The 24,974-nt window shown below is 54.7% G+C and overlaps 1 protein-coding gene across 4 annotated transcripts in view; it reads right to left on the bottom strand.

The window, feature by feature from the left end:
* Positions 1 to 2,323: 2,323 nt before the first annotated feature.
* Positions 2,324 to 24,974, bottom strand: part of DHX30 (DExH-box helicase 30) — a 29,592-nt gene continuing 6,941 nt past the window's right edge. Inside the window, exons 1-19 of one of the 4 annotated variants that reach the window (XM_062505444.1) lie at positions 24,743 to 24,914; positions 18,913 to 19,043; positions 16,769 to 16,879; positions 14,065 to 14,420; positions 13,325 to 13,451; positions 12,232 to 12,381; positions 11,633 to 11,785; positions 10,061 to 10,882; positions 8,868 to 8,946; positions 8,264 to 8,368; positions 7,083 to 7,258; positions 5,632 to 5,838; positions 5,235 to 5,316; positions 4,520 to 4,713; positions 4,283 to 4,442; positions 3,886 to 4,043; positions 3,337 to 3,440; positions 3,120 to 3,259; positions 2,324 to 2,650 (exon numbers count right to left, since the gene is read on the bottom strand). In XM_062505444.1, the coding sequence (XP_062361428.1) occupies positions 2,415 to 2,650; positions 3,120 to 3,259; positions 3,337 to 3,440; positions 3,886 to 4,043; positions 4,283 to 4,442; positions 4,520 to 4,713; positions 5,235 to 5,316; positions 5,632 to 5,838; positions 7,083 to 7,258; positions 8,264 to 8,368; positions 8,868 to 8,946; positions 10,061 to 10,882; positions 11,633 to 11,785; positions 12,232 to 12,381; positions 13,325 to 13,451; positions 14,065 to 14,420; positions 16,769 to 16,879; positions 18,913 to 19,043; positions 24,743 to 24,905 (3,654 nt within the window). In that variant the 5' untranslated portion in view covers positions 24,906 to 24,914 and the 3' untranslated portion in view covers positions 2,324 to 2,414. Of the gene's footprint in view, positions 2,651 to 3,119; positions 3,260 to 3,336; positions 3,441 to 3,885; positions 4,044 to 4,282; positions 4,443 to 4,519; positions 4,714 to 5,234; positions 5,317 to 5,631; positions 5,839 to 7,082; positions 7,259 to 8,263; positions 8,369 to 8,867; positions 8,947 to 10,060; positions 10,883 to 11,632; positions 11,786 to 12,231; positions 12,382 to 13,324; positions 13,452 to 14,064; positions 14,421 to 16,768; positions 16,880 to 18,912; positions 19,044 to 19,245; positions 22,615 to 24,526; positions 24,610 to 24,742; positions 24,915 to 24,974 lie in introns of those variants that run through there. The other 3 variants (XM_062505461.1, XM_062505453.1, XM_062505470.1) reach the window with 3 other exon arrangements.

The raw sequence follows: 24,974 nt of genomic DNA, 5'->3' as shown, positions 1-24,974 counted from the left end.
CCGGGGGGAACCCATCGGTTGCTTCTGCCTTTGTCTCCCCTCCCCGGGGGCTGTACGAGCGTCGTCTCCTTAGCAACATTTCCTGACTTGATGTTGTGATTCTTACTATTGTAAAGGGTTGAAATAAAGCTTCTAGATGTTCTTCCTCGGGCTGGTGTGACTCTGTGGGGCGGGAGGGGCCGGGCGGGGGCGGTGGCACAGCCCTGAGGAGGTGCTGGCAGAGCTCTAAGGCAGGGCCTGGAGGAATTTGGGCATCTCTGTTTTCAGCCACAAGAGAATTCCCACAAGTTCCTGGCTTTGCTCCTGAAGCCTGGGCTCAGTGGGGAGGGGGCTTTGGGCTGACACGGGCCCCTGTGGGAGCCTCGGTGCCCATGGCACAGCTGGAACAGCTGGAACAGCCAGAGGGTACCGGCACCTCCCAGGAGCTGCCCCTGGTCACTCACAGATAGAGGAAAGGTTTCCCAGCCTGGCCTGGACCTGACCTGAGACCCCAGACAGGACCGGGAGCCAAGTTCCAGGTCCCTGTGCCTGGAGCAGCTGCTCCTCTGAGCGCTGCTGTGGAAACATCCCCAGCTCCAGTGACCCTCTGTTCCCCCGGACAGGGACATGGCAGCACTGGGGACACTGGGTTGGGTTCCTCATGCTGGGCTGGTTTCTCTGAGCACCAGCAGCACCAGGACACATCTCCCCTCAGTGCCAGCCCCTGTCCCCACAGCCACTGTCCCCTCGGGGTCAGAGCATGGCCTTGCAGCCCCTCACTCTCCTACAGCCCCAGGGCAGCTCTGCTCCTCTCCCAGAACAGAAGCAGCTGTTGCTCTTTCTTACCCAGGGAAAGGCACAAAATTCCAAACTTTCTGGGGGGGGGGGGGGGGGGGGCCGGGGGGGGTGTGTGTAAAAAAGAAGGAAGAGGACAGAGGCAGTTCCTACTCTATCCCTTTTTATTGTCTTTAATCTATGTTGTAAAAAGATCCAGTATCACATAACAGCCACGGAAGTATCCCAATATCACACTAGTTCGGAACCATTTAGACAATAGCTTAGTCTTTTTTTTTTTTTTGTCTTTTTTTTGTCTTTTTTTCTTTAAACCTGCTGGAAGGGAAAACCATACTGCCCATTATACAGGCCAAAAGAAACAAACACTGGTCAAATAATAGTGACAACCTCAAGCAAGTGAAATGAAGATGAGCAGTTTGGAGTGACCCCAGGCTGCAGGACTCCATGGGCTCCGTCCCCACGGCCAGGGAGCAGAGCCTTGGAAGAGCCCCCCGGGCCTTGTGCTGGCACAGCCACGGCGCCTTAAAGCCCATGAGCAGGAACTTAAATGGTAGAACTGGGAGAACCAAAGGGTGGCCCCGGGGGCCATGGAAACGGCCTCGCTCCCATTCCCGGCTGCAGGTACAAAGCGTAAGAAATGGGAATAAAAAGAAAGGAGCCCAGGCCTCAGGGGGCACAGCCCTGGGCCCGAGGGCTCCCGTTACAAACCCCGACCCTCACAACAGCCCTGTGAGGTAGGTCACTGTCTTCTTCGGACAGAGAATCCAAGGCAAAGCTGGGATTAAACTCCAGATTCCTCAGTGAGTGCTGTGCCTGTCGCAATCCTCCTTCCACAGAAATATGGTCCCCGTTCATAGAAAACAAAGGGTTTTGTGCCTCTGCTCCTGGCTTCCCGCAGGAGCGGCGCTCACAGGCAGCCTGGCAGCTACAATCACGTCCTGTGTTGCACAAGGGACAGGGATCCGGCCTCCTCCACATAGGGAGAACGGGAATTTTTTAAAAAAAAACCATAGGAACAACGCAAGAGGACAAGAAGTACAGGCAGGTTGGGAAGGACGAGTCACATCTCACACTCAGACGCCACGACTGTGCTGGGGCTGGCAGGGCCCCTCGGATCCCGCGGGGAATTCCTCTCCATCCGCTGCTTTCGGGGAACTCCTCCATGTGGAGAGCGGAGAGACAACGATCAGCAATCCCCTTCCTGCCAGAGCTGCTGGATCCACAATCCTGGCACAGCCGGGACATCTGTCCTCCTCTTGAGCCCGGAGCAGCTCTAGCCCCGGGGTGGCTCCAGCCCGGCCCCGTGGGGAGGGGGCAGAGGAGGGCCCGCAGCAGCAGCAGCAGCAGCAGCAGCAGCCGTGTCCTTGTGGCCAGGGCAGGGACTGGCGCTGGGATGGGCGCAGGAGGCGGGCGGGTGTCCACGGGGTCCGTCGGCACTCCCAGTCCATTCCCGGCGGGACTGCGCTGCTCTTCCCACGTGGTGACCATGCACGGAGCCGACAGCAGGAGATTCAGACAACATTAATCTTCTAGGATGGAGAGAGATGACTTCACAAGGGATAAATAGAACTTTATTTAAATAAACATTTGTGAACATCTTTATACAAATTACAAGTCCCCACACGAGGCTGCGGCTCCGCCTACGAGCCGAAGCTGCCGGGAGGGCCCTTGAGCAGATCCACCAGGATGTCGAGCAGTTGGCTGTGCTGGTGGTGCAGGTCCCCAGGGATCGCGGCCATCTCGTAGCACAGGCACGTCTCCACCATCTTGGACAGGGACACGCGGAAGTCGCGCAGCAGGCGGATGGTGTAGGAGTCCCCCTCCAGCACCAGCAGGTCGCTGTCCGTCAGGGACACCGTCGCTCGCCAGCCGTCATCTTGCGGGGAGGGACAGCGTGTCAGCAGGGAACGGGGCTCCGGGGCTGCTCCACTGCCCCCGAGGCAGCTCCTCCCCACCCCTGGGACTCAACTGAGCCAACAGCTCCCACAGAAGCCAGGCAGCTCTGAGCAGGCACTGGGGTCCTCCCAGTTTCCCAGGGGAGGTGACTGATAGCATAGCCCTGCTGAGCTCACGGGCCAGAGAGCGACTGCAGCACTGCCAAAACCCCACAGACTGAAGGGACATCCCTTCAGGGCGCTTATCCCCAGGGACAAGTGGGATCCTGCCAGCTCAGCTCCTTCTCCCAGGATGATCAGGCGCAGCCCTAAGGCTCAGCCTGCCAGGGCTGCCTTTTGTCTCCCTGCAGAGGGAACAGCTCACAAACCATCACCTCCATAGGCAGGGCGTGCCCAGCCCAGGAACCTTGGGAAGCAGGAGGTGGGGCAGGGAGCAGCCAGAGCACTCACCCCGCACGTGGATGTCGGTGTCAGTCATGAGCAGCACGGCCAGCGGGTGCACCTGGGACGAGTCGCGCACGAAGACGCCGCCGTTGGACTTGACGGCCATGAAGTAGGTGAGCCAGCGGCTGTAGAGCTTGGACGCCTCCCTGCAGGAGCAGCCCTGTCAGCCCAGCTGGGCCTGCACAGGCCCTGCCCCGTGGGACCCACTATCCCCATCACCCACCTGTTGATGGTGGACTTGTGCAGCAGCACGGTGCCGGCCTTGGTCCGGTACGCGTAACTGTTGGGCTTGAACTTGCCCTGGCGCGTCACCTTGCCTTGTCTCACCTGCCAGGGGAGGGGACTGTCACACAGCTGCACCGGCAGCAGCTTGACAGCCACAGCCACGCCTCTGACAGGGGCAGAGGGATGATGTCCCTCCACTCCCAGCAGCTCCATGGGTTAGTGGAGTGCTCCAGGGGTGACCACACCTGGCAGTCACCCAGTGTCACCGCAGACAACAGGAGGAAGATGTCACCTCAGGCAGCAAAGAGGAGAAAAATGCCGCTTCAATGGCTCCCCAAACCAAGTGATGAGAACCTAAGCATGGACCCACACAAGCTGGGGTGTCACTCCTCATGAATGGGGATCAGGGACAGCACTGGAGCCCAGGGCAGGACATCTGGCTTGGACACTCACTCCCAAGAGAGCAGAAGCTTCTCTGGCAACTCAGCACTTCCTGGTGCCACCTGCTGTGACAGCCATCCCCAGAGAGCAATGGAAGTGCCAGTACCTGGATGAGGTTGGGGTAGAGCCCGGCCATGAGGACACCCTTCACCAGTTCCTCCTCCTCGCTGTATTGGTTACACACAGACGAGGGCATGGTACAGTCAGACGGGGACGACACCAGGAAGGCTTCGTAGAGGTTCTCGGAGAACTGCTTGACAAGGCCTGGAAGGAGGAGACAGCCCCAGGGATGAGAATCATCCTCTCCTTCCCCCCACGGAATGAGTCACTTGAGCAGGGCAGTACCAGCCCGGGCTGGGACAGAAGACCCGTCCAGGGCCAAAGCCAGACCCTGCCCTGCAGACCCAGCCCAGCCCAGCCCAGCCCATTTGTGCCCCCCCCCCCCCCCCCCGGTGTGCAGCACCGCCTGGGGCCAGGGAGGGGCAGGATGGCCCGGGACTCACCGTTGATGAAGCGCAGGCTGGGCCCGTACAGGTAGTAGTCCTGCAGGTAGTTGTCCCTGGCACGGCTGTCCCTGCGCCGCAGCACCTCCTCCCAGCCCGCCACCGCCCGCACGAAGGCCAGGTGGTCACTGCCGCTCTCCCGGCTCAGCACGGCCTTGGCCTGGCGCAGGGACACACGTGAGCCACGGGCAGCCCCCAGCCCCGCTGCCCAGCCGTGCCCCCAGCCCCGCTCCTCACCTTGTCCACCTCGGCGCGGTTCTGCAGGCTGCTGCTGAAGGGGTCCCGCGTCAGGCACGACACGATCACCAGCAGAGGGTGCAGGCAGCGGTAGATGGAGGCCAGGACAATGGCCTTGGCCAGCCGAGGGTCCGTGGAGATCTGGGCCAGGCGTTTGCCCAGAGTGGTCAGGGCTTCCCGCTGGTCCAGCACTCCTGCAGGAGAGCCACCCGTGTGGCACATCCGTCAGCTCCCAACACAGCAGCCAAAGCAGGGGATCTGAGAACTGCCAGGGCTGGGAAGATGTGGGGTGACCTCCAGAAGAGGCACATGGACAGGGGCCTGCAATAAGCCCCAGAACCCCCCAGGTCTAACTGAGCTTTGGACAAAGAAACAGCTGTCACAGCCACAGGACCATCAGCAAGGCTCAGCCCTAAATTCCAGATAACCACTTCTTTTCCTTGAGTCACCAACCTCTGAACTCCAGATCACGGCTTCCGTTCTTTCTGTTGCCTCCCCTGAATTGTTTTAACTTTGGAAAGTTATCATCGATTTTTAAGCAAAGCAGTGTGGGAAATAAAACAGCATAAGGCATTTGTGGTTCGGGAAAGTCACTATGAACTGCTATCCCCATCCAGGGACAATCCTGCCCAGTGTGCCCCACAGCAGCCTGTACCAACTCCCACTTCCCACGTAGAGAGAACAAACATGTTTGCAGGACAGAGAATTAACTCACCGATCTCCTGCAGCAAGATCACGGCTTCATCCACAGCTTTGATGTCAGGGCTGTCCAGAGCTTTGGAGAGAAATTCAACTGCCTGCAGCACAGCAGGGGAAGGGGAAAGGGAAAAAGGAAAAAGTGAGCACGCTTGCCATACGGGTGTGAGAGCCCCCAGGAACCCAGCCTGCAGCACAATTCCCTCTCTGTTTGCCTCTAGGGGTATGAGCTCAAGCCCTCTCCATTCTGTCAAGCTCCCAGACACACTCTGTCACGTCAGGGATCTACACATTTCCTAGCTGAACTTCCCTAGACAGCATCACGTTCAGCAAAGCAAGAACTCGGACAAGCAGCACTCTGCGCTGCTCCTGCTCATCCCCGGGGCTCAGGGAACCCCGCTCAGCGCCATGCTCACCGTTTTCTCTGGCATGTGGATCTTGGCCTGCACCACCAGGTTCTCCAGGGGCGTGCGCAGGATCTCGGGCACCTGGTACGTGGGCATCTTGTCCAGGCGGCTGCGCGGGAACAGGTGGTAGGCAAAGCCCGACTGGCAGCGCCCGGCGCGCCCGCGCCGCTGCACCACGTTGGACTTGGACACCCACACGGTCTCCAGGCAGGACACCTGTGGGGACACAGCAAGGTGAGAGTTGCCACAGCTCTGCTCAAACCATGCGATCCCAGACAGGGATCCTTCCTGCTCAAACCATGGAATCCCAGACTGGGATCCTGCTCAAACCATGGAATCCCACACTGGTTTGGGCTGGAAGAGACCTTAAATCCCATCCAGTGCTTCAAGCCCCCGTGTCCAAGCTAGTCTGGGATTCTTCCAGGGATCCAGGGGCAGCCACAGCTTCTCTGGAAAATCCATTCCAGCCCCTCCCCACCCTCTCAGCCAGGAATTCCTTCTTCCCTGTATCCCATCTAACCCTGCCCTCTGGCAGTGGAAGTCATTCCCTCTTGTCCTGTCACTCCAGGCCCATATCCAAAGCCCCTTCCTTTGCAATCTTTCCACCCAGCCACAACTCAGACTCTCATGACAGAGGAATGGTCCCAAAGGGCCAGGGAAGCCTTTCCCACTCTCCTGCCTCTTGCAGTGCCCATCTCTTGTCCAGCAGCAGCTCCGGGGCTGCGTGGATGGGACCCAGATGCCACCTGCTGGACACCTGTCCCAGACCCCATCCCAGCCCTGCCTCGGGGTCAGCATTGTGAACTGGGATAAAACTGGGCAAATACCACAGTGTTAGGTTTAAACCAGAACTGCTCCAAGGTGTGAATGGCCACCTGGCCCTGGGAGATGATGTTCCAGTACAGGGGCAGAAGGATGTTGTCAGAATTCCTTTTCCCAACAGCAGCACAGTTGTCTTCACTTTGTTGCAAAGGTGAAACAAGAAAAACAAGAGCCTTCCCAGGCTCAGTGCCCAGCACTGCCAAGAACAGGCCTGGGGGCAGCAGATCCCCCTCAGAAAGCTAAGGAACAGGGATTAGGCCAGGAGAGCTGGAAATAAGAGCAGGATCTAACAGGTCAGGGCTGTCCTGTGAGGGCCAGCAAAAGGTTTTTGATGAAATCATAGATAAAGGCTGAATGCAAAAAAAAAAGCTGCCAGTGCTCTATGGTGAAACAGAGCTGGGAAGGGAGAAGGATTTGCCTTAAATTTGTTTGAAAAAACCCAAAATTTGATGGGGCGCCTGGCCCAGAGCTTGGACACAGCACACAATGATGAGGAGTCCAACACTCTCCCCAAACAACACAATGCCTGTGCCCCAGGGGCCAAATGGGAAGCAGCTCCATCACCCCATTAATGGCACCTCACACGCTCCTGTGACCACAGCTCCAGAGTGTCCCAAAGGGGTCAGAGGCAGCAGTACCTTGGTCTTGAGGTCGTAGCGCTCCTCCTTGTGCGTGCCACTGTCCACCACGTGCACGATGTCATTGATGGTGATGGAGGTCTCCGCGATGTTGGTGGCCAGGACGATCTTCCTGACACCCGGTGGAGGCCTCTGGAAGATGTTCTGCTGGTCCATCATGGGGATGTTGGAGTGCACTGGGAAAGCAAACCAGAGTCAGACCTGCTCAGCTGAGCTTCTTGTACTGTCACCTCCTGCTTCTGGAAATGGGGCAGAAATGGGGACACCAGCTGCCATGGTCACAGCCAGCAGGTCCCTGCCACCCAGACCCCAGGAAAAAATATTCCACAAGTCGTTTGGGAAGGCCTCCATTCAGTTGTTTCAACCTGTGGCTCAGCAGCAGCAGGAGCTCTGTTCAATTGCTGTCCCAAAGCCTGGTGGCACCCCAGGAATATCCCTGGCAGAAATGGCACTCCCTCCCACAGTCCAGCTGCCTCTCCTCAAGACTCCCTTGGGACAGGGGAACAGGAATTCTCACTGCCACAGGGTCCACTCTGTCAGGAGTGCTTCTCAGTGGCTGTCCTGTATCCCAGCTTTGCCCTGCCACAGCTCAGCACCAATTCCTGGTGTTCCAGGAATTCCTGGCAGAGGAGAGAAGGCACTTTCCACCAAACCACCCCTGTACTTATTAACAGCCCAGCTACTCAAAGCTCTGCCCCTGCCTCACCTGGTTTGACACTGAATAGGCAGAGTTGCTAAAAAACAAACAAAAAATGCCAAAACCCTTAACAGCTTTGCAGAGCAAAACTGGCTTTTGCTGTGAATTTCCTCCTGGGGCAAGGAATGTTAAATTCACTGATCAAAGCTGAGCTCCAGAGTCCACCTGCATCACACAGAACACGTCCTGAGATCTTTTCTGTGCAGGCTCAGCGTGCTGCTATAGCAGTGCAGAACTGAGCTGCCTTCCCCTTGCCTAATTCCAAACTGCTGGAGGCAAATGGGAAGCCACTGTCTTTGATCACACACAGGAGTTACTCAGCCTCTGCTAGGAGGAGTTACTCACACTTACCACACACCATTACACAGCTGGGACATCAAAGCTCACCAGCTCTGTACCAGAGCAAAGCTGAAGGGGCACATCAAGACAAATGTGCCAGGTTCTCCTGGATGCTGGCAAGAAGGGGCTGGCCCTGCCCTCTCACCTGGCAAGACGAGGTAGCGGCTGTTCTGTGAGCCCAGCATCTCCAGCAGCCGCTGCTGCACCCCTTTGATCTCCTGCCAGCCAGGGAGGAAGCACAGGATCCCACCTGGAACACACCAGGAGTTAAGAACACACAGCCTCGAAATGCAAGTGCTTTTCCCCAGCTGGAGTCACACATTTCCAGGGCAGAAAGCAACCAGGCTACCTGGAGTTTGACAGTGAATACCCACGAGCTTTGAAACACTTAAATGTCTTGGAAGTCACTCGAGAGTCGTGCCTTCTCCCCAAACACTTCACCTTCCAGGCAAGGATATTGACAGGGATGGTGCTCCAATAGAAAAGGTAACTGTGCAGCACAAGGCTGCCAGTGCTGGAGCACAGGCAGGTCCTGGAACAACTGCTCAGGACACTGAGGAGTCCAACCCTATCTTAGCTAAAGACTCAGAATGTTGGTGCCACACGGCTCGAGACCACTTGGGCGAGCAGGAATTCAAGGAGGCCTTACACGAGTGTCTCAGCACAGTGGGGTCTCTGCAAAGGCTCTGGAGGGGTTCCCTTTCTCTCCTCCCAGCAGAAGGAAGAGCTCAGGGCAAGGCAGGACCCACCTGGCTCTCCGTGGGCATCGATCTGCAGCACGAGGTCGGTGATCAGGTCAAGGTCAAGGACGCACTCATCGTCGGATTGCTGGGTGGAACAGGAGAGGCAGGTCAGGGGCTGCCAGCACAGCACAGGGCACTCCAAAGCACCTTCTGCACACAGCAAACACCTGCACCTGGACAGCCTGCCCAGGACCTGGGCCATGAGCCTGGTCTGGGCTCCATCTGGAACCTGCTCTGGTCACACCTGCTGCCGGTTTCCCCGCTGTGCAGAGAGAATGCACAGTCCCTTCCCGTTGTCCAGACCTGTGCACCTCTGCTGAACAGCACCTCACAAGGAACAGAACTCCCACAAGATTTCTGTGGACAAAACTGCCACAGGCACCTGGGAGTTCAAATCCATCAGGGCCCGGGCAGTAGCTTCTGTAGCTCTCAGGAATTTGGAACAGACCATTAAGGTTCAGATAAAATCCCTGCCACAACAGAAACAGAAAGAATGCCCTGGAGGCAATGGGAAACCCCAAGCCAGTTTGCTAATGATCCAGGACTGGGAGAAGTGGCTGATACTCCAGACACTTGCTCAGCCACAGGGAGGGATCTTTCCAGGCTGGAAAAATGGGCTGACAGGCTCCAGACCAGCTGGTTGGACTAGAAATGTCTGGAGATGCAGGCCAACCTCTGTGACTGTGTGACTCCATGACCCACCACTGGTGTAGGATTACCCAGAGCACAGCACACGTCTGGAGGGCACTTTCCAGAGGGCTGGACCAGCTGCAGAAAGCAGCAATCAGAGAATTCAGTCATGCAGCACCGTGAGCACTGAGGTAACAGTGCTGGAAGCCACAGCCGTCCCAGTCCAGGGCCAGGCTTGCCCAGGATGTGCAAATATACAACTCTGTGTCTGTGTACGCACAGCAACGAGCTCTCAGCCTACTCAAACATCAAACTTCCCATTAAAGGGAGACAAAAGCAACTTGACCCCAATGCGAGGTCATCTTTATGCATAATTTCATCAAAACGCTCTGGGGTTCTACTGAGCTGACTTCACCTCAGGAGGGCTGGCATGGAATGAAAGCTCAGCAAACAGTGTCCAACAACCAGAAGGAAGCAGGAGCAGTCCCAGGCCCCAACTCTCCCCCTGCTGACAGGCCAGAAGGCAGTGCCCCATCCGAGGGAGACAGCTATCCCAGCTGCACACCCACCTTGATCTCGTAGTGCCGGTGCCGGTGCCGGCCCAGCTTGGCCAGGATCTCCTCCAGGTAGTATTCCTTCACGGGGTACATGAAGCCCGGCACCTTGACCACGGGGCAGTCCCCAAAGTAGTGAGAGAAGCGCTGGTTGTCCCCCGTGGCGCTCATGAGCACCAGGCGCAGGTCAGGGTTCAGCTTCTGGATGCCTTTGAGCAGGATGAGCAGGAAATCCGTGTTCACGTCCCGCTCGTGCACCTCGTCCACCACGACGTGGCTGACGCCCTCCAGGCTGGGGTTGCCCTGCAGCTTCCTGAGCAGGATGCCCACGGTGCAGAAGAGCAGGGCCCCTCCCCGGGCAGGGGGTTTGCTCTCCAGCCGCACCTGGTAGCCCACGTTCTTCCTCATGTTGGGCCCCAGCTCCTGCGCCACGCGCTGGGCGACCGAGATGGCGCTGATGCGGCGGGGCTGGGTGATGACCACGTTGCAGCGCGCGCCGCGGCCCTCCAGGATGTAGTGTTCCAGCAGCAGCTGCGGGATGCGCGTGGTCTTCCCGCAGCCCGTGTCTCCTGCTATCACCACCACGGGGTTCTGCTCGATGGCTGACAGGATGGTGTCCTTGTGAGGGTCTACTGGCAGCGGGTGGCTCTCCTGCCAGGAGGCTCCTCTCCTTTTCCACAGGGCCAGCAGGTTCTGGCTAAGGCGCACTTCCTCTGCTTCCAGCATGGGGATGTAGGTCTTCCCCGTGATGGCGTCGCTGATGGCACCAGATTCCTTGGTCAGGTTCATCATGTCATCAGCAATCCGGGGCCTGGACTCCCTGATGTCCACGGGATACTGGGACAGGGGGAAGAAGTTGGCAAAGCATGGTTAGTACCGGTCCCGAGAAGGACAGAAAGGAAGGAGTGCCTGGAACAGACTCAGCCAGGCTGGCTTGGCCAAGGCTCTCCTCAGGTCTTAGGTAACTCAGTCATGCTCTGAACTGAGGTCATTTAAAGTGAGAACTAATTTGGGCAGCCCCCTGTGCGTTCCTTGCTGCATTCCCTATTTTAGGAGGGGTATTAGTGCTGCTGCCTGAACCGACAGGCACAGACCGGTAACTTCAGCTCTCCAATGCAACAGCCCCTCAAATACAACTTCTGGAAACTATCAGGTTACACCACCACCCAGACAAGTAACTTATGCAAAACACAAGCTTTTGGCTAAGCCAGAAATATTTTGTCTCGGCAAAAGAAAAAACAAAAGTCCCACATCCCACAGGAAGAACTACAAGGAGCAACAGGTCAGGAACTGTCTAGAACACAAATCAAAGCATTGGCCCAGATGTTCACGGGATTAAAAGCTGTTGAACTTTTAATCAATCACAACTTTTGGATTCACCCTTAAGAATCCCAGAGCCTTCCAAAAGGGAAGGCCGCTGCCCAGAAAGGGCCTCCCTTACCCAAAGGTCAGCAGAGACCGATCAGGTTTTGTGGCAACAATCAAACCATGAATTCCTCCAGCATTTTGACAGGAAGCTTTCAAACATCCAATTCCTGGAGTGAAATGGGATCAGGCAAAGGGGATGCTCAGGGGGCTGAGCCTTACGTGGTTCAGGTAGTTCTCAATCTTGCGCAGGGTGGCCTCAGGGACTTTGATGTGGCAGGGCTTCCTCTGGTTCTCACCCAGCTCCCGCAGGGAAGTCATGTTGTACATGGCATGGCTCAGGGGATTGTTGTTCTTGTCCACCAGGCCAAGGCTCTGCAGGGAACAGCAAACAACACCATCAGGTCTGAGGCTGCTCACACCAGGGGCTGGGATACAGAGCACTTGGATCCCATGTTTGGATAGGCCAACTCCGTACCATCCTAAATCCATCACAGCAAGAAACCAGACGTGATCCCACTCCAACTCTGGAGAACCAGACACACCAGAACCAACCACCTGCCCTGACACTACACTTGCAAGGTCTCACACAGACCCTTCAGAGGAATAGCAGCCATGAATGCAAAACCCTCTTGTTGAGTCCCTTGCCGTGGTTCTGGCACGCTGTGAATCCCAAGGTTTGGAAATATACGTTTATTAAGCATTAGCTCATTAAACAAGTCAAAGATCAGGAAGTTCCCAGCAACCCCTGTAAGCTCAAACCCAACAAGCATTATCCACAGGCACATCCCCAGGGGATGCAGGAAGTCAGGGGCACTCACCTTCAGCTTCTGACAGGCCAGAGCTGCTGCCTTGTTCTCAGCCTCCACCTTGCGCCGGCCCTTGGCAGCGAAGGTCATGGGGCAGGGCCAACGCAGGGTGAGCTTGCAGATCTTGGTCTTGGTGCCCACCGTGCGGAACTGCATGTACTCCTGCAGGGAACAACAGCACCAGGCTCCGTGGGACAGCCTGGGCCCTGAGGGACCACCCAGCCCCTCCCCTGGCCCACCCCGACAATCCCACCCCGTGCATCCCTGGCAGCGCTGTCCAAACACTCCCTGAGCTCCGGCAGCCCCGGGGCCGTGCCCATTCCCTGGGGAGCCTGGGTGGTGTCCAGCACCCTCAGGGGAAGAAGGATCCTTCCCTGATTTCCAGCCTGACCCTCCCCTGGGTCCCGTCCCTGTTACAGGTAGCAGAGACTGGAGCTGTCCCTCTGGAGGAGCTGCAGCTCCTGCTGAGCTCTGCCCTCGGTATGCTCTGCTCCAGTTGAACCAACCCTCAGCAACTCCTTGTGTGGCCCCCTCTGGACCTTCCACCATGGGTTTTTTCACTGGATTTGTTAGATTTTGCTGTGTTTTTTTTTTTAATGGAGCACTAGAAGGTTACTGCAATGAACTCCACCCCCCAGCTCAAAGTGAGAGCAGACAACTGTGGGGAACATCCCCAGAGCCTCAGGGTGGAGCTCAGCTCCAGAGGTGGGTTACACACTCCAGGAAGGAAGATCACCGGATACAGGCAAGAATCAAGTTGTGGAAAGATTCTATCAGCACAGAAGTTACACACTGCCCCCAGCCACACAAACTTGAGCTTGTTGCAGATATATGGGGAAAGGAAACCTTAGAAAATACTTCATTCAGAGAGCATCTCCTCCTGGAGCTCCTCCCTGGCCTCAGGAGCAACATTCCTCATGGTTCTGTTAAGACATTCCCTCAGTTCTCACTAAAAAGTCTTTTCATTACTGTTCATACTGATTTATCTAGGCCTAGTTTTAACTTCCCTCCTCTCCCCAGTTCTGCTGCCCAAAGAGAGCATCCAAAGTGATTCCAGTTGGAGCCTCCGAGCTCCTTCCCTGGCAGAGGTCAGACAGCAGCTTACCTTGACTGTGGAGGAAGAGGTTGCAATCTGAATCACCTGGGCCAGGAGGTTTTTGGGAAGCGGGAACTGCGTCAGGGCACGGATGGCCGTGTTGTCATCTGTCATTTCAATGGAGCTCCCTCCTCGGCTGCATGGGACACGAGGAGAGTTGGAGGTACAAATGCCCACCTGTGCTCACACCTACCTCACTCCAGGAGTGCTACCGAGCTCTCAAACTACTCAGCTGAATTATTCAGGTAATTCTGGGCACGGGCAGAGTCCAGCTGTCCCTTGCTACTAAAACTGTTAGACACAACCAGCCAGCCCAGCAAAGCCACCTTTACACCAAGGCTACAAAGAAGATGGCATCAACAGATTGAAACAGATTTCATTAATAAATAATTCTGAATTTAAAAAACACATCACAGAAGTAACCACCATCACCTACATCTCTTACAGATCTTGCTACTGTTGCCTATTAAAAATCCAAGACTTTTGCTCATAAAGTCAAGCAGGCAGCTATGAGGATGGAAGGGAGCAGATTTAACGTCGCCCTGACAACCAGGTGGCCAAAACCTGGCGTAAGCGTACATGCACCACTGCTGGAGATGGAAACGTCTTTAGGCACAGAAGAATCAGGCAGGGAAAAGTCTGGATGGCAGGCAGGTACAAGACCAGGCTGCCCCACTATTCCTTTGGCCCATCTCCAGGAAAACCCACCCCTCCCTCTGCCCTAGCTCAGCATTCCCAGGCACACCCACCTGGCATCCCTGCCCGGGGTGCGAGGGTCCTGGTGTGCCACGGGCAGGTAATCCGAGACATCGATGGCCTCCTCCTCCAGCTCCCCTTCCTCCAGCTCCCCTTCCTCCAGCTCCCCTTCCTCCAGCTCCTCCCTCCTCATGGCTTTGGGCATCCTGCCCTGCTCCATGGGCTGGATGGCATCGTCGGGCTCCATGCGGCGCCAGCAGGTGGACAGGTCGGCGAGGGAGGGGCCGGACTTGGAGCGCCACTTGCCCTCGGAGCACCAGCGCTCGTCGGGACAGCCCAGCTGGTCGGCCAGCAGCCGGTACTTGGCTGCATCGAACAGCTCGTTCCGGGGGCCCAGCAAGCCCCAGCCCTGCGGGAGAGACACGAGGAACCTCTGGGAACGCGCCCTGCAGCTCCGGGATCCCACACACCCTGCAGCTCCAGCATCCCACACACCCTGCAGCTCCGGCATCCCACACACCCTGCAGCTCCGGGATCCCACACACCCTGCAGCTCCCGGATCCCACACACCCTGCGGCTCCGGGATCCCACACACCCTGCGGCTCCGGGATCCCACACACCCTGCGGCTCCGGGATCCCACACACCCTGCGGCTCCAGCATCCCACACACCCTGCGGCTCCAGCATCCCACACACCCTGCGGCTCCGGCATCCCACACACCCTGCGGCTCCGGCATCCCACACACCCTGCGGCTCCGGGATCCCACACACCCTGCGGCTCCGGGATCCCACACACCCTGCAGCTCTGGGATCCCACACACCCTGCAGCTCTGGGATCCCACACACCCTGCAGCTCCGGGATCCCACACACCCTGCAGCTCCGGGATCCCACACACCCTGCAGCTCCGGGATCCCTCACCCTGCTGGGGATGGCAGGGCAGGAATGGTCCCCTCCTTCCCCACACGGAGAGAGCAAGGAAACACACAAGGAAAGGCACTTTCAGGAGCTCTGAAATTTCTGTCCCCATGGGAATGTGGTCCCCACCCTCCCTTCCCAGGGTATGGCTCTGAGCCCCACAAAGCTCCTTAGAATGGGTGGACCAGAATTTATTGGGTTTTTACAAACTCTTGGCTATATTTAGGACCCTTGGAGCAGGAATTGCATCTTTTTGGTAAGGCTAGTTGAACTAACATAATCTGGAATAATACAGGGTGAGAATTCAGGGAATGGTTAATCTCCTTGTATTTCCCAGGAACAGTTATTTGTACAAGCAGCAAGAAAATGTCCCTAACCTGTTGGGTTCTGAAGCAAGCCTGTAGTAATTACAAACTCTCCTCCCATCACCATTTAGGACTGAACCTTGCAGGAAGCTCCAGACATATCCAGAGTGCAGCACACACCATTTCAAAATTACTAGACTGCTGCAATATGTTCTAGATTTAATTTCAATAAATTAGAAGTTACAGCTTTAGGCCATTTAATGGCCTTAATGGCCCTTTATTAGAAAAAGCTGTATTATTTTGTGCTGTGGGAGTGCCTAAGACACCAAAGTTCACCTGGGTCACTCCTCCACTCAAAGCCTCTGTATTTACTCTCTGCACTAATTAGACACTATTAATTTGCTTGAACTGATGACTTTTTAAGGCAGCATTTGTAGCTCTCTCTGTAGCTGTGATCACACAAGGCCTCCCATCACAGTGGTCTTCTGCCAGGCTTCAGTTTAGCTGGCAAAAAAAGCTTTGCATGTTCAATCTGTGGTTTCAGGGGGCTGGGTTTTGGTTTAAGTTCTAAAGTACACTCCAGCCACTTCCAAAATTTGGGAAAAATATATCAGCAAAGTATTTTTCTTCCTTTGAAAACTTCCAGGGTCCCAAAGAAAGCGGGGAACTGGACTAGAGGATAAAACCAGGATGTACTCCCAGTGAATGCTGACTGAGTAAGGTGAAATGAAGTCAGTGAGTGAAAGAAATTTTGCTGATCACAGGATTAGACAATTAGCTTAAGCAGCTGAACTAGCTGAGTTTTTACCCTACCCTCCTGAATTTCCTAATGCTGGCTATTCCCTCACACAGCATTCTGATCTACAAGCAAACCAAAAGCTGTGTCACTGCCAGAGCATCCACAGCATCTCCTGAGCACAGAGATATCCCTGCTCCCACTCCAAAATCAGTCTCACTTGCTCAAAGTAACACAGAACAGCCAGGGGCAGAGCTGGAGATAAAACTGCATCTTTTTCTCAGCTATAAAACACCTTCAGGAGTGACCTTTATCGTTTTACTGTGCCTGTTTGATACTGGCTGCACACACCCATTTCCAGCCATAAGCAAGTGCCAAACAAAGCCTAACTGTAGAGTAATAGTGAATTACAACATGCAACTGCCACACTGGCTTTGATGAGGAGGAAACAGGAGGCTCTGAAGGTCCTACAAGTGCAAACACACCCAGTTGTGCTGGCAGAAGTGGGAGTTAGTGACTAGCAAACCCACCTGAAGGAAACTCTATACTCACTGTAGATGCTGAGACTAAGGAGCTGATTAAGGTCCAGGACACAAGGAACTAAGACCAGGACTATGTGAAGCAAGTGGGATTTTAAGCTCAAGAAAGGGATTCAGCCTCAAGACTTCACCCTCTAGCCCTGACTAACAGAGGGGCCAACAAAGGGAGTGCAGAGGCAAAGAGAAAGAGCTGCCATGAGCAGGCCAGGCTGGCTGCACGCTGCAGGGGAGCTCGGCCAGGCTGAGCAGCAGCAGAGCTCACCTTGAAGAGCTGACACGCTGCAGCCGCCGCCTGCCGCTCCGCATCGATCTTCTTGGTCCCATAGCCCTCCACTTCCACATTCTTCGGCCACTTTATATGGAGAGTGACTTTCTGAAAGGCAAGGAGGGGCACAGGGTGAGCCAGGGCAAGCACTCCCCTCTGCCAGAGCGCACCCACTCCAACCATCTCTGTGCCCCGGGCAAAGAGAAATACAGAACAAAACTGTGAACGAAGCACTTGGTGCCTTCCCGGGAAACTCCATTCCAGGAGCACTGAGGGAAAGGCTGAGCAGGGCACAGAGGTGCCACAGCCCCACAGGAGCTGCAGGGCTGAGCTCCAGCTGGTGGTGTCACAGCGTGTCAGGGGTAAGTGCCATGAGGTGACTACAGGAACAAGCCCAGCCCAGGGCCGCGCACTGAACAGCCCCGGAGCAGATCCCCTCTCCGACACCTTCCAGCTGCGGCAGCAAGGAAATGTTCCCAAGTGCTTCCTCGCTGTAATGGAAGCAGCACAGCACTGCCTCAGCTCCCAGGCACTCCAGCACTCACCAGGCACAGGAGCACCCAGCTCCAGCCCCACACAAGCACTGGCACAGCTGCAGCCCTGCCACAGCTCCTGCAAGGGAGCACTAAAAACCTGCAGAGGCAAAGCATGCTGAAAGCTGAACTTAGCTCTCTTCAAAGAACTGCTCCAAATCAAGAGCTCAGCCAGCTCCCAGCCCCGCAGGTGCCACAAGGCTCCAAGAGGGAAATGCCCAGGGAATTCTCTGCTGCTGCTGCAGCACAGATGAAAGGCAGCAGTGGATCTGCTGGGGAGGCTGCAGCACAGGCTCCTGACTCTCCAGCACCTGGCTGGCTGCCTTCTGCCCTGAACCTGGCTCTTGGGAGGGAATTGCTGTGGATTCTGCCTCGGGGCTCTGCCTGGAAAGCACAGACCTGCTGGGAAAAAAGATGTCTCAGGAAGGCCAAGTGCACACAGACCTCCTGTTCACGTCCAGCAAGAGCTCTCCAGGCTCTCACCTGCCTTTCTGTCCAAATTTGCAGCGTTATTTTTTATTTGTGAGACAAGCCTTATTTTTTCCCAGGGCTCCTCTATCTCCTTTATTGTTTTCCTGGTTTAGTTTTTTGTTTTAATCCGAAGTTACTCTCCACATTAATGTATTTAAGTGGTGGCAAGAATGGGAACCAATTACACAAACTAAAGCTATGAGGCACTACCTGTGGCACTCCAAATTTTAGGGATGAGGCACTGGCGATGGTATTCCAAAATTTAAGCTGGGAAACTGCACTACTCCTTGAGAAAGAGCAAGAAAAACGAACACAAATAACGAAGGACTCTAAAGTAACATTACTTAACTAAAATCCAGAGATGCTTAAAAAGGATGTGGCAATAAAAACTGTCTGGGAAGTTTTAGACAGAATGTTATTGGAAAATGTTAATCCTTCAGAACTGAGTCTTTTCCTGGAATGTAGGTTACAGTTAAACTTCAGCTGGTAAGGGCTCTGGAATGAGAGCTGGTGTGATCGGAGGAGGCAATGCCTCGACCACGGAGAACCTTTAGGGAAGAATTCCTGCTCAGTTCATAGCCTGGACCCAGATCTGGGCCTGGGGCATCCCAGTGACAGCTCAAACCACCTGGAAAACTGTTCGCTTGGAATTCCTCCGCTCCATTTCACAAACAAAGAGGCTGCATTTCATCCTGCTCTTAAGTGCTACTAGAAGCCTCCCTCCAATGCAAAGAAACTCCTCTTTTCTGGTTGCAACTGGGACACTTTAGGCTTCAGAATTTGTTCTACTGGAATCTACAATCAAACCTAGGGCCCTTAAGGGCTAAAATACAGGTTTACATCTTAATTTTCTAAGGTAGTAGGACACCTTTAGGCACGTTTAAGAACAGACTCTTCTGTGTCTTTCTGCTGAGAAAGGCCAGATAGCAGCAAGTCACTTAAAAGAAAAATATCCATACAAAAAGAGGAACAGCACCTGCATTTATATACCTTTAAAGCACATGTACATCAGAAAAAAGATAAAGAAGTGAGAATTAATTTAATTCTAAGTGGAATTAAAACTCTTCTATGATTTTCTCCAGGAGTTACTCCCAGGATTAGCAGTTCCATGGCTCCTTTCCAGCAGCACAGGATTACCTTTTTCCTTGGCCCGTTAGTGTGGATGTACACCAGCTTGTCCCTTGCATGGGAAATGCCCAGGGCTCGGCCAATCACGCTGTTGAGCAAGTTTTTAGGCTGTGGAAATTCCTTTAGTAAGTCTCTGGAATCTGGAAAAAAAATAAAAAAGGAACTAAGTGTGTCCCAGTTCCTGTGCAGTGTTCCAGCCCCAGCTCCCTGCAGCTCAGAGGAGAGGAGAGGGGAGCAGGAACAGGGGCCAGGGCTCATCTCCAGCCATCAGTGAGGGCCTGGATCACTGAGGCTGGGAAAGAGCTCCAGGATCACTGAATCCACCCTGTGCCCAATGCCCACCTTGTCCCCGGCCCGGAGCACTGAGTGCCACATCCAGGTGTTCCTTGGACCTGCAGGGATGGGAACTCCAAACCTCCCTGGGCAGTTCCAGTTCCTGACCACTCTTTCCATGGAGGAATTCCTGCTGGTGTCCCATCTGGCGCAGCCTTCCCTCTGCTCCTGTCCCTGTTCCCTGGGAGCAGATCCCAAATCCCCCCCCGGCTGTCCCCTCCTGTCAGGGAATTCCAGAGAGGGACAAGATCCCTCTGGATCCTCCTTTTCTCCAGGCTGAGCCCCTTTCCCAGCCCCCCCAGCTCCATTCCCTGGACACATCCAGCCCCTCCAGGTTTCTCCTGCTGGGAGGGGCCTGGAGCTGCCCCCAGGATTCCAGGGGGTCCCTCAGCGGGGCCAGCACAGGGGGACAATCCCTGTCCTGGGCTGTGCCCACTGTGGGGCCTCCTGCCCTGCCCACCTGGGCACCCCTGGGCTCGTGTCCAGCCACTGTCAGCAGCAGGGAGCTGGTGCCATTTCCCCACCAGCTGTTTGTCACTCCTCAACATCAAAACCCAACTGAGCAGTAACAACTTTTAACAACTTTAATTTGGGTGTTTGCAACGTCCCCCAGCCATGGGTTAAATCCATGGTCTCACAAGGTACACCTCAGATCCAGCCAGCAGTAGGAACATGCAAAAATGCCTGAGGACTTGTTTGCCAACAGTGTTCAGAGACACAGTAGCCCCAGGTGGGACTGGCCCCCACAGGGAAATGCTGCTCAGGGTACAGCAGGGAGGGGATGTTCATGGTCAGATCAAATCACTCATTAACAAAAAAAAAAAAAAAAAAAAAAAAAAAAAAAAAAAAAAAAAAATCCCACTGCCCCAGACAGAGCCGTGTCACACCCACCTCCCACCCCAGCCTCCTCCCTGACCAACTCCAGCAGTTTCAGCAGTGAGGGAGCTGCTCCAGCTCTCACCTGCATCACTGCCATGGCCAGCACTGGGAAGGGCCTTTTTTCCCAGCAGCAGGTCCAGCGAGATCAGATGAGTGAGATAACCCCTCACAAACAGGGAGATCTCACAGCTTTGACTGGGGACAGGGGCAGCTGCCCCTTCTCGCAGGCTCCAACAGTTCCACTAAGCCAGATGTGCAGGGAGACAATCTGCAGCCCTAATCCCACAGAAAGCCAAGGATGGAAAAGGAAACACACACGTTCTTACTGGGCTCACAAGTAAATCAGGCAGCACAGTCCTGCAGGTACCAAAAGCAGCACAAGGGAACAGGGAGAAGGATGGGATCTCCTCTCTGCAGCCCCAAGCACAGCTCATCCCAGGTTCAGCCTCATCCCACACACGCTCCCCGGGCAGTCAGGACACCACCCTGGGGGTGAGCATTCCCTTTTAGAGTGTTTCTCAATCTCCTGCAGCAATTCAGGGTAAGTTTCAGCAATGAATCAGAAGCCAGCACAGAGATCACTGGTACCACCAGAAACCAGAATTTCCAACTGAGCCACCAAATCCAAGGAGAAACGAGGAGCCAAGAGTCATTTAAGCATCGCCGAGATATGCCACCATGTTCTGCTGGAAATATGCTGGAGTTACTGTCATAAAGAAACACATGCACTGCAGATAACCCAGAACAGTTTGGGTTGGAAAGATCCTTGAAGATCTTCCATTCATTTATTTAACAAATGGGCAGAGGCACGTTCCACTATACCAGGTTGCTCCAAGTCCATCCAGCCTGGCCTTGGACACTTCCTGAGATGTTCAAGACAAGAAGAATTCAGGAGATGCTCTCTGAGAAGCTGCTCATTACTGGAAGTGAGCAAATGGGAAACCATGGGAGATGCAGAGAAAGCAGAGCTGTGCTGTCCCACTGCAGGCCTGGCACTGCCAGCCTTGGATATTTGGCTAAGGAGAACAAAAAGCCATTGCTGGTTCCATCACCTTCTCCAGCAAAACCCAGCAGCCTGGTCCACAGCTCAGCACAGAAGATTCAGTAGTGACAGTGAAACTGCTTCTTGTAAACCATAGGAAAACCACCTGGATGTTGAGAAATGCTTTCAGTAGCCTTGAATAACTCCAGGGGAAGCGCAGGAATTATTCTGATTTATGAACATGATTTGTCCATTAATTACCTTCTATATATTGGCCAAGGCAGAAGGAAAATTGTCTCAGCCTTACAAGAAACTATGAGCCAATTTTCTGTAATTATACAGCAAATGTGCTATTTCTATCTACTCAAGCAAGTTCCTTTATATTCAGACTTTGGCCTGCTCAGGAAAACTGGAAAAGTGTCCAAGATTTTGGCACTCTGCAGTTCTATTCCATTCCACGTTGGTGGAACTAACGGAGGGAAGACCAGTAACACAATTCCCAAATACACCATTCAATTCACTTACTTAAAAATAAAAGCAAAAGCAAATCTCCAGCACCAGCCTGGTTATCTGGCTTCCAGTTGTTTCCTCTTCCACAAACAATAACCTGGGAAATTCTGTGATAAGAGGTGCAAGAAGCACAAGTTTTAATGCCCCCCCAGGTACAATTACCTATGACAGAGGCAGACTCTCACATCCTGAGGTGACTCCTCGGTGAAGACTCAATATTTAATCTGCTCTAGAGGGGAAAACAGGATCTCTGAGTAACAAAGCCCAGTTCTGGTGAAGCTCAGGCTTGGAATGCCTGACAACGTGCAGTGTTTTCTCCCCAGCTGACAATGTCACATCCAGCAGCACATTCTGACTGTGCCAAGGGCTGCTGGATCACCTTCAGCCCATTGCTGCCCCAATTCCAGAGCTGAAAGGATCTTACCCTGCAGGACGCCATCCCTCCCTTGGAGCTTTCACAGAAACCAGCCCACACTGCAGAGCTGGATCTGCACAATGTTCCCTTCCCTTCCCTGCCTGATGGGATTTCTCAGCTCCAAGGAGCGTCTCAGTCCTGCCACAGCTGACAGAGGATATTTGGGTGGGAACACAAGGAGTATAGCCCAAAACTCCCGAAATTGAGCCACACATGACACCCAAACCACAGCTCTGACACCACAAAGGAATAGTAAAAGCCCGTCGTGGAGAGTAGACAAGTCAGGGTGAGGCCATCAAAGAAGCCAATTAACTAATTAAAGTTCCTCAAAACCAGTGAGTGCTTTAGCTTAATTTGATTGTGAAAGTGCAGGGTAATTCCAAGCTACACTGAAAAACGCAAAAACCAGACCCCAAAACCAACAAACCACCAAGCTAGAGTGGCCCAGCTTCCTCCAAACTCCAACAAATCTGAGGAGTGGAAATACTCAGGTACCAGAGCACAAACAAAACAGCCCAAAGTCTTCTTCAAGGAGGACACAGGAGATCCATCAGTTTATCTCTTCTGTCCAATTCTGCTCCCTGAAAAAGCAACAAATGAGCACCAAGGACAAACTATCAAACTATCAAGACAAAATTCCTCAAGATATGATAGATTCAAGTAATAAATCCAAAAGTATTTCCAAGACATCAAAAAAATCCCCAAGGAACAAAAAAAGCCCTGGGGCTCCACAATATCCATTTCACAAGGAATGAGCCCAGACATGTTCCACTGCAGAGATGAAGTGAGACACAGAAGGTTCCACCTGGCAGCTTAGCTTGGAGTACACCAAAATATGGCTTTTGGGGAATCTGGGGGGTTTTAAACATCCCCAGCAATCCTGAACACGGCTCCTTTCAACACACACAGCATAAAACCCAGGCACAGCTCCTGGCTGAAGCAGAGCCCAAAACCCAGGAACGCTAAGCGGGTTTCTCCAAAAGCAAGGGGGACCAGCCGAGGAGAAGGAGCAGTGGCCAAGCTCCCCTTGGAGCCAGTGGGGCTGGTCAGGAACCTGCCCTGCTCCAGGAAGGGATCCAGAGCTCCAGCCCAGCCCTATTTCTGCCATGGCTCTACAGGACAAATTTAATCAGTGACAGAGCTCCCCAAACCCCACGGTCTGAGCCGAAAAACTGAAGCCTCAGATAACAACATGGATCTACCAGTGACTTTCTGAAGCTGGCCTGGGTCTGAGTGGATTTTTCCATATTTGCATCCAAGGCTAATAACAAAGCAGCCAAAGGAGGACAGCTAATGAGACATCAGCTCACGAGCTGAGGGCTCAGAACCCACCTCAGAAAGAGGATTTTCAAATGACATTTATGATCTCCCCGTGTTCAAGGAGCAGCTGGACAGGCAGGGCAGGTTCACCAGACCCTGAGGGCTTTTATTTGTTCATCCAAAACAAATCCATTATTGGAAACAGTTCCAGTATCACCACATTCCCATCTCAAGAGCCTTCCATGGTCAATCCACCACACAAATTGGGAGGATGAGTGAACTGAAGACCAAAAATAAAAGTACTCAGGGACTGCCTGAAAACATATTAGAAAAAATGTGATGAGGGACAAAATACAAAAGAGGAAAGAAAAAAAATCCTGGTTCATTCCTTTTCTCAGGCAACACCTGAAGCAGCTCATTAAACAATAATCTGGGCTGGTTCAGCACTTGCTTTGGCAGGGAGTTAATTTGCTCTGCTGAACAGCTTGAATGTAACAACTAAAAGACCATCCCACTCCGAACTCCAAGATAAAACTCAGAAGCTTCTAAAAGGTAAACGGAACCAAGACCCAAAGAATCCAGAAATTACGGAGAAAATAATAACTTTAATAGTGCTGGAGGTTGGGGGAAAAAATCACCGAACACAGAAACACGAAGGCTGAGAAAAAAAGTTCAAATATAATAATACCCCAAATTTCCAAAATGCATCCCACGAAAGAAAACTGAAACCAAAACAGCGACTTTCAAAGGGAAAATGGTTCAAGCCACAATCCAACAAAAAGCGATTCAAAACACAGCATGAAAGCCGAGTTTTGAACATTCTTTGATAGCAGTGACAATTCCGAGCGCCGGGAAGGCATTCCCCGCGCCCGCCGGGGCCCACGCACCGCCGACATCCATCCGAACGGTGGAAACCTTCCAGCCTTCCAGAGACGGCAGCCCCGGGCGGCTCCGGGGAGCTGCAGCAGCCCAGGCCCGGTGTGGCGGAGCTGTCCGGGAGCGGGGCAGGGATCCCGGCGGGATCCCGCGCACGGAGAGCGGGGAACGGCCCTAACGGGCCGCTCGGCCCGGCCCCCGGCCCCGACACATCTCCACGGGGGAATTTCCCCTCGCGTCGGCCACGGCCGGAGTTTGGCCCAGGCCCGGCTCGGCGACCTTGAGGGGAATCGCCGGGGAAACCCGACTCCGGCCAACAAAGGGCGGCCGCAGAGCGGCTCCGCGGTGCCCCCGGCGCCCCCCGGTACCTGCGCAGCTCGGCGGCTCCTCTCCCTGGCCGCGCATCCCGGTCCCGGCGGAGCCGCGGGAAGGAAGGAAGGGAGGGAGGGATGTAGGGAGGGAGGGATGGAGGGAGGGAGGGATGTGGCGGCTCCCCCTCCCCGCCGCGGGCCCGGGCTCGCCCCTCCCTTCCGCTGCGCGAGCGCGGCGCGGGGCCCCGAGCGCCGGCCGGCTCCGCTGCTCACCCTGCGCCGCCTCGGGCTCCTCCTCGTCCTCCTCGTCCCGGCGGGGCTCGGCGGGTCCGCGAGGGGCCGAGCAGAGCCCGCGGGAGCCCGCGCAGGACCCGCGGGGCCCGCGGCAGAGGCGCAGCGGCCCCGCCGCCTGCAGCAGCAGCCCCAGCGCCGCCATCTTGGGCCGCCCCGCGGCTGCGGGCAGCGCTGGGGCCGCGCGCGGCGGCGCCCCCTGGCGGGCGGGAGG

This window comes from Cinclus cinclus, chromosome 1 (assembly GCF_963662255.1).
Source record: "Cinclus cinclus chromosome 1, bCinCin1.1, whole genome shotgun sequence".
Taxonomy (NCBI): domain Eukaryota; kingdom Metazoa; phylum Chordata; class Aves; order Passeriformes; family Cinclidae; genus Cinclus; species Cinclus cinclus.
This window is presented reverse-complemented; position numbering and strand designations above follow the sequence as displayed.